Raw genomic sequence first — 12,157 nt, 5'->3', positions numbered from 1 at the left:
ATAACCACGGTGAACTCTCACAGGCACTGATTTTATAGTTTAGCACCTCTCTGTGTGCAATTTTTACTTTCTACCCACAGTCTGAATGCTTCTGTAAACGGATATGTGTATAGTATAATATTTTTTTTAATTTTTATTTTTTCTTAATAATGTACTGCCCAGCTTCTCAGGCAAATCATATAGTAGATGTAGATGCCCATATCGGCTGTTCAGATTTACTTTACAAAAGAGAAGTGTAGGATACTTCTCTTGTTGCCTTATTTGTATTTTGACTTTATTAAATGTATTTATATTATCATTTGGTGCAGCCGGGCCGGAGCAGGAGGGGATAGAAAGAGAAAAAAAGAAAGACAGAGGGGGTAATTGTGGGGACAAGAGGGGGATTAGACAGAGAGACAAAAACAACAACAGCAAACACAACAACAACAGAGCAACATCAGCAAATACGACATGTACAAATATGATGGTAAAAGTAATAGCAAATAAGCAGTTAGCGAAAATAAAAATAATACAGAAATGACAACGAGCATTATTACACTACAAATTGAGCAATACAAATACCAATAGAAATAGCGCTATTGATAATAAACAATACCAATACTTTACCTTTATTATCAACAATGCAATTGTTGAAATGCAACAATACATATACGTAATGATAACTTGAGATACGAAAGAACGCAGAACAATGGAGGGGAAGAAAGAGAAGCAACCTACATTAACCTTGTAGATTGTTATAGTAACAATAGGTTAAGCTTTGTCAGTGTGCCATTTGTTATACCCAGTTTACCCTAGGGCAACAACGTTAATATATGTTTGATGAAACGTGATTATGTGCATGAGTGTATGTGTGCATATGTACTTGTATATGTACAGTATGTGTATATGTGTTCTTGTACAGTGAATGTATATGTACAGTATGTGTATATGTGTGTTTCTACAGTGAATGTATATGTATAGTATGTGTATGTGTGTGTTTGTACAGTGAATGTATATGTACAGTATGTGTATGTGTGTGTTTGTACAGTGAGTGTATATGTACAGTATGTGTATGTGTGTGTTTGTACAGTGAATGTATATGTACAGTATGTGTATGTGTGTGTTTGTACAGTGATTGTATATGTACAGTATGTGTATATGTATGTTTGTACAGTGAATGTATATGTACAGTATGTGTATACAGTATGTTTGTATAATGAGTGTGTGTGTGGATGTACGAACTTTGAGTGTGTAAATATGTACTGTATTTGTATATGTATGTGGGAGCGTAGGTACCTATGTATGTGTGTATGTATGTATGTGAGTATATGTGAATTTGCATGTACAATACATTTGACTCCCAGTGTGTGCGGGAGCCAGAGTACGGCCCCAGCCTCCCCGAGAGCCCAACCCACAAACAGTAGGTGTGGTGCCCAGGGAACCAGGGACCACCGCCCCCACGCAGCCAAGCCGGACAGCGACAGGAACCCCAGAGCCCGCCCCACCGCGCCGCCCACAAGGGCCAGCAGCAGGCCGCAGACAGACGCACCCGGCAGAGGACAAGGCACGAGAAAAGCAGGGGGCAGCCAGACCCCAAGCCAGCGAGAGACCACACCCCACACGGACAGAAAGGCGGGACGCCCCGCCCGAGGGGCCCGGAGACCCCCCGCAACCGGACGGGAAGACCGCCCCCGCCCCACCGGCAACCGGGTAGTATAATATTTAATATTTAAACAATACATTCAGAACATTTGTTCTCAGGACTGGACTGTGCACCTTACTTCCTTTTGCACTATATCATTTTCTTTCCATCCTATGTTTTGCATATTTGTAGACTGTCGCACTGATACTGGAGTGGCTTTTAATCTCTTTGTACCTGTGTATAGTGACAATAAAAGGCATTCTATTCATTTTATTCTATACAGTATGCATTTGTTGTGTTCTAGACTTTTCTTTTTAATTAGTCACAATGAATAAGAACAAAATTATCTACTATATGTTCATAGACAATTATCACTAAGCATAATTAATGAAAGCATTATAGTCCTACAGCACATTATGCACTGGTACCCTGTTTACAGGAGATGTCTAATAGTCATAAATAGTCATATAGTCATAGTCATGAATGATGTAATGCATAGAGCATGCAAGCATCACATATTGTCTACCCGGTACAATCAGTATTAGTTACAGAGGTTGAACAGGAAATGAGCTGAACTTATTAGCGTTCTTCTATGTGTTGTGCGACTCTTCAATTACTGGGAATGGATCTATTACTAACCATTACTGCAAGCAGCTGCAAATCAGCAGCGTTGCGTCCCAAATCAGTGGGGTGGGAGACAGTCTGGGAGATCCCTCTGACTGTAATGGCCTGAAAGCCTGCATCCAGCATGGGTTATTGGATTTACTATTGATTAGGTTTTCACCGCGTGCCTCAATATGGTTTTGAGATAGTTATTGTCGCCTTCATAAAACAAGCTAACACGCGGTAAAATTAATTTGTCTGGAACAAAATGTGATGCTCCCATTTACTTATTCACACCCATTACATTTAGGCTAAACAATGGTGTGGTGTGGTTGACAAATAAATCTGTGTGCTCCCAAGAAATACAATGAGATATTCCATTTACATGTGTGATTGATGGAGAGTTTGCCTTTGGATGAGTGCCTGTTTTCTATTAAGTGTGTGGACTCACTTGTGCACTTTTTGATGCCAGAGCCTTTCTTCACAGCGTGTCGGCTTAGTTTGCACTGGAAGTTGTTCTCCCAGAACTCTGCAAACCAAATGTTTCTCCTGTTGTTCTCCAGTGTTCGGCTGATAAAGTAGCGATCATACCCTAGGAAGGAAACAGATTTACACTTCAGCACTATTTTAATTGACTTCCTTGTTATTTGTTTCACACTTTTAATTTTGAGTTAATTCTAATCTTTTAATCAATTAATTAAAATATGTCTTCAGCGGGTAAATTAAATATTGATTAAAAAACACTTCATGATGGTTATCTTTTTCAAAAGTGTAAATCTTCTCTATGGTCAGACCTGCAGATTACACAATGGATTTTTTTTCCTTCCAGTTTCTTTCCAAACGCATTCACCAAACCCTTATATTTGCAATCTTAACTGATTGCAAAGTTATGCACTAGCCTGGGGGTCAGCAACCCACGGCTCTTTTAGCGCCGCCCTAGTGGCTCCTTGGACCTCTTTCAGGGATTGGTGAAAATGGAGAAAGATAAACAAAAAAATATATTTTTAGTTTTAATATATTTTCTGTAGGAGAACACACGTGACACAAACCTTCCTAAATGTTAGAAATCTCACTGTTTATGTCATACATGCTTCACTCATGAGAGTATCTGGGAAGCACCGTTTTGTCCTACTAATTTCAGCTATCCTTGAACTCATCGTAGTTTGTTTACATGTACAACTTTCTTTGATGCTGCCACAGACAAACGTGTTGTATGCCACGCCTTCTTTGTCTCATTTTGTCCACCAAATGTTTTATGCTGTGTGTGAATGCACAAAGGTGAGCTTTATTGATTTTATTGATTTGATGGAGTGCTCATCGGGCATATTTAGTAAATCCATGACTGCAAGCTAATCGATGCTAACATGCTATTTAGGCTAGCTGTATGTACATATTGCATCATTATGCCTCGTTTGTAGGTATATTTGAGCTCATTTAATTTCCTTTACTTGTGTCCTCTGTGTATTTAATTTATATTTGCATGTCTCATGACATATTATCTGTATGTAATATTGGCTGCATTTCTCATAGTTGTTTGTGTGCCATGTTGTTCCAGACCACAGCAAACGTTACCCAGCTTGCAAAGATTGTAATAAATCCATTAGAAGAAGACAGCCTGCCATTTCCTTAAACTTAGACACACACATCTATACCGTTGGCCATTCTGAGCCAGTAATTTCCAGAAGGTATCTCATCCTGTGAGAAGCCTCCATTTTACTAATGATTTCCAATGTTGCAAAAATGTGTAGAATAAAAATTAAAATACAACATTTCTGTCAATGAAGATTTGTGTCAGCCTTTGATAGTAGGCTAATATAGCTAATATAGACACTTACATCATGTGTTGCCTTCATTATAACACTTATATAAGGCTTTACATTTTTTGCGGCTCCAGACAGATTTTTTATTTTTATTTTTGGTCCAATATGGCTCTTTCAACATTTTGGGTAGCCAACCCCTGCACTAGCCAATGAAAAATGCAGGCTTCCCGGTAAAATGTTAATGTATTGCATTGATGACATAACACACTCTGTGTTAAACCACCAGTTATATTTACAAGCTGATAAGGAAAATGTAACATATTGTGAGACAGTTTGTAAGATCAAATGTGCACAACAAGCAGTTAAAAGAAACATTATGAGACATAACAAGTTTCCTTCGAGAATTAACTTAACGAGTCTTACCTTTGATGGACTGCCGTTTTGGCAGGATGGTTACAGCTCCTTCAGCCATCTCTTCCTGGTTCAGTATCGGGGAGATTTTTGATCCCCAGCTGTCAGAACCCACCCAGATAAAATGTCCTGTTTGATTGGCCTTCTTTGCGGATTCGAGCAGCCGCCTATGAGACATAAGAAGATGTTCTGTAAAGTTGTGCTACGTATTGTTTCCCCCCTACAGGTGGTCTTCATTTTATAGCGTTCCAGGGTTACAAACACACTCCCATTATAACTGTCTCATTAGTTCTGTACACACGGCACAACAATAACTAGGCAGAACAATGTTTTCTCACTGGCACTCATCAAGGGCGAACGCTCCCTTTCCCTCTCCCTTATTTCTCCCGCTTGCTTTTTTGTTTTGTCCTGTCTTAACTTTCTTGTTGCCTCCTTTTGCATTGCTCTCCAAATCTAAACAATGCATCTAATTAAGTGGCCTCTCAAAGAAATTGGCAAAATCTTGGGGTTTGGGGTAACCTGCCTGTCTTGACGGAGCAGTTGTTGCTGAACACAGGACGGACTCTTGGGAGAAGAAGGAGTGCCGCGCGCCTGGCGACCCTTTTCGTTGAGGATGTGAAGATATCCACCTATTCGGAATTATGACAACAGGACATCTGCTGATTGGCGTTGCTTCGGTTTGTGGACAAATTGGAAGTTGCTGGCGGCCTTCATAGTACCCCAAAGCTGCCACAAATGATTGGAGGATGTGGGCAAAACTGTGGACACTCTTATGTTTTAGATAACATCGGACTGTCTGCCCTGCAGGATGAATTTGAGGACCAGTAATAGACAATTAAGAGTGAAAAATAACTTTTTTTTTTCGCTCGCAAACAAAACATTCTAATTTGGATTGTCTCCCTGGCTTGGAGACTCTCCCGAAGGACAGTGCGGCGAAGACACAACAAACTCCCTTCTTGTCTCTGATGGACACACACCTGTTGTTGTTGACTTTGGACTGACTAGCGTCTGCAAGAACACCAAGGTAGCGGAACAGAGACACGCTGCAGGCTTACACACACATGCATCCATGAAAAATATACGCCACACACACACATACCCCGCCCCCCATCCCACGCTTTCGACGCTTGAATCCCTTAGGGGTGATGGACGGCTGGGTAGCGCTTGAATAGCTGCAGCCCGTCAACGTAGCCCCCACTCTCTCTTCTCTGTTGCAAGTCTCGAGTTGTATGTTGTTTCCCACACCCCCTTAAGAGCCCAGTTTAGATTGTATTTTTTTACTCAACCTCCCCCACATCTATCTTTTTTCCATCTTTTATGGGGCGCCTTGTGGCGACCCATCAGCGTTCTTGTTCTGTAACCCTGTACACTGTTTGTCTAATCTTGAAGAGGTTTGTGCTGAAAACAAAATGTTGTTGTACTTGTGCAATGACAATAAAGACTAAAGATGTCCGATAATGGCTTTTTTGCCGATATCCGATATTCCGATATTGTCCAACTCTTAATTACCAATTCTGATATCAACCGATACCGATATATACAGTCGTGGAATTAACACATTATTATGCCTAATTTGGTGTGATGCCCCGCTGGATGCATTAAACAATGTAACAAGGTTTTACAAAATAAATCAACTCAAGTTATGGAAAAAAAAGCCAACATGGCACTGCCATATTTATTATTGAAGTCACAAAGTGCATTATTTGTTTTAACATGCCTCAAAACACAGCTTGGAATTTGGGACATGCTCTCCCTGAGAGAGGATGAGGAGGTTGAGGTGGGCGGGGTTGGGCGGCGGGGTTTTAGGGTGTAGCGGGGGTGTATATTGTAGCGTCCCGGAAAAGTTAGTGCTGCAAAGGGTTCTGGGTATTTTTTCTGTTGTGTTTATGTTGTATTACGGTGCGGATGTTCTCCCAAAATGTGTTTGTCATTCTTGTTTGGTGTGGTTTCACAGTGTGGCGCATATTTGTAACAGTGTTGAAGTTGTTTATACGGTCACCCTCAGTGTGACCTGTATGGCTGTTGACCAAGTATGCCTTGCATTGTGAAAAGCCGTAGATATATGACTGGGCCAGAACACAAAGGAAGTGCCTTTAAGGTTTATTGGCACTCTGTACTTCTCCCTACGTCCGTGTACACAGCGGCATTTTAAAAAGTCATACATTTTACAATACCGATAATTGTGAAACCGATACCGATAATTTCCGATATTACATTTTAAAGCATTTATCGGCCGATAATATCGGACTGCCGATATTATCGGACATCTCTAATAAAGATCATACCAAACCATACCATACGTAGTCCCGCCTCTGCACCGACAGACGTCACTTTTTAGTTATTTTCAGTTAACTTTTTATTTTTAACCTCCATTTTATGTTTAGTGATGGGTATCGTTTACATTTTAATAAATACTAATACCACATCAGTACTTTAAAAATGGTTCTGGTGCTTAAATGCTGCCCAACAGGTACTTAAAGGGGAACTACACTTTTTTTTTTTATCATTCCCAATTCCTACGTGAAACAAGATACGCACATGTCTTTCTCTTTGTTGTGCAGTCCAAATCGTAAAACAACTGCTAGTAAGAGGCAGCTAAACATGCAGGTTGTGTATGTATGTATATATGTAATGTAGTAACAGGCACATTCAATATGGCATTTAATATTTACATATTTTGTCCATTTTAAGCATTATCCAAACGTATTTTTAGGGTGCATTGACTTCCCAGCCATTTCCGTTAACAACAACAATAACAACTATCATTAATCATGACAGACTTCATGAGAGGCAACAACTACAACTTTGGGACAAATGAGTATCCAGAACCTTATATTTTCGATTCTCAATATACGGAGAATGAACTACAAGTTTTAAAAGCTGTGCGCTGAGCAGATCCAGCTTTAGTGAAACACTAAGTTTCATGTAGCAATATTGCTAAGGGCTAAACAAGAATTACACGATAGGAACATAAGAAAGCAATCACTTACTGTATAATGTCAGATGCCAACTGATGGAATGTTTATATATTTTGGCACAAAACTTGTAAAGCTCCCTGTTTAGATGATAAACTCATTTAAATGCTTACTCCTCAGGTAAAGTGCTCGGAGCAAACGAGCATATGGCCGCCTCTTCCTAGCAATGTATTCGTTTCTAAGTTGAATTTCAAAGTCAAGACCAACTTCTCGGCCTATGGCCACAACTTTCTCCTATACACTGTATGTGCGAGGCATAAAATACAACATAGCATGAACTTTACAAACAGCAGAAGCAATTTAGCATTAGCTACAGCAGCAGCAATAGCATCCACAAGGCGCCGTGTTACTAAAAGTAGTTCCTCAACGTTAGCCCTTACAATAACAATGTTGTTATAGGTCTGTTAATATGCAGGTCAAGGCATGTAAATATAGTATTGTTAGCAGTTTGTGGATGTTAGACGGGGTAGATGAATCCCATTAGCTACATTGTTAGCCACCGTAAACTAGGGGTTTTTCAAGACTTAGAATGCACAGAAAAGGGAAAGACACGTGTGTTCTTGTCTCACATAACAATTGTGAATGATGGGCAACATTTTTTAAAAAGTGCGGTTTCCCTTTAAAAAATGTAAAACATGCTAATCTTTCAATATAAATAAAATAAAATATATCAATATATCAAATAAATATAGAGTACTTGCATATTACTTACAAATACATTTACAAGACAGAAGCGTATCAGAAAGTATCGGGTAACACATGTGTCTGGATCATTCAACTTGTTGTATCATTCTCTCAATTTAATGAACTTTAGTGACAACTAAGTTTTGGCAAATATTTAACACACCACTTCAAAAAACATAAGCGTGTCTTAAGGTTAGTGTTTTTCATACACCATTGTTCTCTGAGTAATTTCGCATGATCAAGCACTTTCTACAATTGCCCACTACAAAATACTAAAAGTATGAACTGTATTTTCCGGTCCATGAGCTGCTACTTTTTACTACGTTTTGAACCCTGCGGCTTATAAAGCGGTTTGCCTAATTAATGGATTTTTCTTCGCTGATGGCCATACAAAAAACATAAAGCATGTTTCGTGTTTAACGAATAGTTGTCAAAAAACATCCACAGAAACTGAAAATGTGTGTTATTGTTTGTGCTATAGGCAGCACGGTGGGACAGGGGTTAGTGCATGTGCCTCACAATATGAAGGTCCTGAGTAGTCCTGAGTTCAATCCCGGGCTCGGGATCTTTCTGTGTGGAGTTTGCATGTTTTCCGCGTGACTGCGTAGGTTCCCTCCGGGTACTCCGGCTTCCTCCCACCTCCAAAGACATGCACCTGGGGATAGGTTGATTGGCAACACTAAATTGGCCCTAGTGTGTGAATGTGAGTGTGAATGTGAACGTTGTCTGTCTATCTGTGCTGGCCCTGCGTGTACCACGGGTGTACCCCGCCTTCAACCCGAATGCAGCTGAGATAGGCTCCAGCACCCCCCGCAACCCCAAAAGGGAAAAGCGATAGAAAATGGATGGATGGATGTTTGTGCTATGGCGCCATCTTTTGGACAAGTTCAATCACTGCAGGTTTTGTGAGTTTAACATTTACAGTAGTCCTTCCTGTTTAGTGCCTTGAACCGGAAGTATAAGTTCCGTCTACTAGTTATCCATAGCGTTTTTACTTATATGGTTTCTTCATTCATCACTCCAAGCAACGTTTGTAAGTATTACAATATAACGAAAATGATTCATACTTACCAATACTAAACAATGACCTGTTTAATAGTAGTGTTTTCATGCATACTTGCGCGTGCTATCGTAATGTAATCAAGCTAGCGTCGTTAGCATTGGCTAATATGCTAACAAGTGTCTGTGTTAGTATTATTAACTTATAATGGCATTCTTCTTGTATTGTTTTGGTTTCAAAAAATCGTAAGTAAACTCACCAAGAGGTCACAGTGGAGTTATTGAGTCTTTTTACCGTATTTTTCGGACTATAAGTCGCAGTTTTTTTCATAATTTGGCCGGGGGTGCAACTTATACTCAGGAGCGACTTATGTGTGAAATTATTAACACATTACCGTAAAATATCAAATAATATTATTTAGCTCATTCACGTAAGAGACTAGACGTAAGAGATTTCATCGGATTTAGCGATTAGGAGTGACAGATTGTTTGGTAAACGTATAGCACAGGGGTCACCAACCTTTTTGAAACCAAGAGCTACTTCTTGGGTACTGATTAATGCGAAGGGCTACCAGTTTGATACACACTTAAATAAATTGCCAGAAATAGCCAATTTGCTCAATTTACCTTTAACTCTATGTTATTATTAATAATTAATTATATTTATCTTTGTGGAAACACTGATCATCTTAATGATTTCTCACAATAAATATATATAGAAACAGATAAATATCAATATGCAACACTTTATTTTTATATTTTCTCTAAGTGCACATTTTTCAAATTGAACATTTTCAAATGATCACTTCTAAGACAGTCTTGTGGTTTCACAATATCCCATTTTAACTAGCTAGCCACTAAGATTTTTTAACAAATCATGAAGTACTTTGCACCATGTTTGTACAAATAATAACTCATGAAAAATACAAAAGTCAACTCTCAAATGTTTAAATAAATCATGTCACACTTTGAACTGGACACCAAATCTGTTATCTGTTTCTTTGTCAGTTCGTGAAGACCAAGTCTTTAAAATATTTTCTTGGATTTTCAAATTCTATTTGAGTTTTGTCTCTCTTAGAATTAAAAATGTCGAGCAAAGCGAGACCAGCTTGCTAGTAAATAAATACAATTTAAAAAATAGAGGCAGCTCACTGGTAAGTGCTGCTATTTGAGCTATTTTTAGAACAGGCCAGCGGGCTACTCATCTGGTCCTTACGGGCTACCTGGTGCCCGCGGGCACCGCGTTGGTGACCCCTGGTATAGCATGTTCTATATGTTATAGTTATTTGAATGACTCTTACCATAATATGTTACGTTAACATACCAGGCACGTTCTCAGTTGGTTATTTATGCGTCATATAACGTACACTTATTCAGCCTGTTGTTCACTATTCTTTATTTATTTTAAATTGCCTTTCAAATGTCTATCCTTGGTGTTGGGTTCTATCAAATCAATTTCCCCAAAAAATGCGACTTATACTCCAGTGCGACTTATATATGTTTTTTCCCTTCTTTATTATGCATTTTCGGCCGGTGCGACTTATACTCCGGAGCGACTTATACTCCGAAAAATACGGTAGCTGATGGGAGAGCTAGCTTCTGCAAATAGTGGGTTCATGAAGATGTATTTTCTGTTTGGTTTGCTCAGCCGTTTTACTGATGTGATACAGGCACCGTTTGGAAACAATTAAGATAAGTAAATAAACATTTACGAAATATTTCTGTGTAAATAATTCATTTCACAGTGTATATATCTGTGGCTTACAGTCTGGTGCGGATAGTATTAGGGAAAAATGTTTTTTCTTATAAAATTTAGTGGATGTGGTTTATATACGGGTGTGCTCTTTAGTCTTGAAAACACTGTACTATGATTTGTGCTGATATCATATTTAATTAGAATTGGTATCTGCCAATACTCAAGGCTCAGATATCGTATCTTATCGTAAGTGAAAATGTTTTATGAGGGCACCCCTCCGCTGTAGACTAAAACTCAACTTACATCACAGTTGTAAGAACAAAACATATTAGTAAATTGAGGACCTCCTCTGTTTCCTAAAATTTTTCTCGGAGGCACCCCGAAGAGTCAGGACAGCTACTATGCAGCCAAATGCATGTTCCGAATACTCAATTGAGTGTGGACATATTTGCATAACGCCATACAGGCAGTCGAAGTGAGTGGCCTCCGAAGATTATCCTGAGTGCATAGGTTGTTGCACAATCACCCCCCTGCCACATTTACCCAGGCATCTTGCCAATGCAAGAAAAATGAAGGTGCGGCGGTAGTTGAAAGCAGGAGCAAAGCAACATCAAAATTTTAAGTTGCCATCTGGCCTGTGTGGCTTTACTGACCCCTCGATGCCTCTATGACATGATAACAAAACAGAGACGAGCAACTCACTGTGTTGTAGACATATCTGGGTTTTTTTAACATGCTGTCAGAACAAATATTATTTGACTTTATAATACATGCAATTTTAAACTCCTTCTGTTTGTCTTTAAGACCATTATTGGTTTTGCATACGTTGCTGATCTTTCAACTGTTTCCCACCCATCTCGAGCGCTGCACTCATCTGGACTCACTTTGGAGGTAGAGTATGTGCCAAGGACAACGTATAAAAAAGGGGTGATCACTCTTTTGCTGTTTCAGCTCCCACACTATGGAACTCTCTACCAACTGAGCTGCCAGCTATGACAGTTTTTAAATTTCATTTGAAATTGCGCTTGTTTAGACTGGCCATTGACATGTGATTATTGTGATGTTTTTGAAATGTGGTTCTGTATTTGCATGCACTTTATCAATTTTACCCTGTCATTATTTGTTTTAACCAGTTTTTCTTGTGAATCACCTTGGGCACCTGTGCAGTGAACGTTAATTTATTAATAGTTTCATTTCGCTTGATGGGAAAACGACAGTTTGTGCTGTGTTCTTACCACCTGTCGCTAGTGCTGTCAAGAGAATATAAATATGACAGATGAATTAATTAATCTGATTATTTCTGTTAAATTGCTGACAAAAGCCCTCTATTTGAGTTATTTTCCTTTAAATGTATTATATTATCGTGGCAGAGCAAATGATTGACATATGTAACAAAAACGTTTTTCTG

The 12,157-nt window shown here is 39.1% G+C and overlaps 1 protein-coding gene across 2 annotated transcripts in view; it reads right to left on the bottom strand.

Moving 5' to 3' along the window:
• LOC133653685 (metabotropic glutamate receptor 4-like) overlaps positions 1-12,157 on the bottom strand; it is a 448,987-nt gene that overhangs the window by 62,278 nt on the left and 374,552 nt on the right. For both annotated transcript variants that reach the window (XM_062053243.1, XM_062053244.1), the window contains 2 exons: positions 4,408-4,562; positions 2,676-2,816 (listed from right to left, as the gene is read on the bottom strand). In XM_062053243.1, coding sequence (XP_061909227.1) covers positions 2,676-2,816; positions 4,408-4,562 — 296 coding nt within the window. The remainder of the gene's footprint in view (positions 1-2,675; positions 2,817-4,407; positions 4,563-12,157) is intronic.

The sequence above is a fragment of the Entelurus aequoreus genome, linkage group LG07 (assembly GCF_033978785.1).
Source record: "Entelurus aequoreus isolate RoL-2023_Sb linkage group LG07, RoL_Eaeq_v1.1, whole genome shotgun sequence".
In the NCBI taxonomy this organism is placed as follows: Eukaryota; Metazoa; Chordata; class Actinopteri; order Syngnathiformes; family Syngnathidae; genus Entelurus; species Entelurus aequoreus.
The sequence above is the reverse complement of the archived record's forward strand: the minus strand, read 5'-3'. Positions and strand labels throughout refer to the sequence as shown.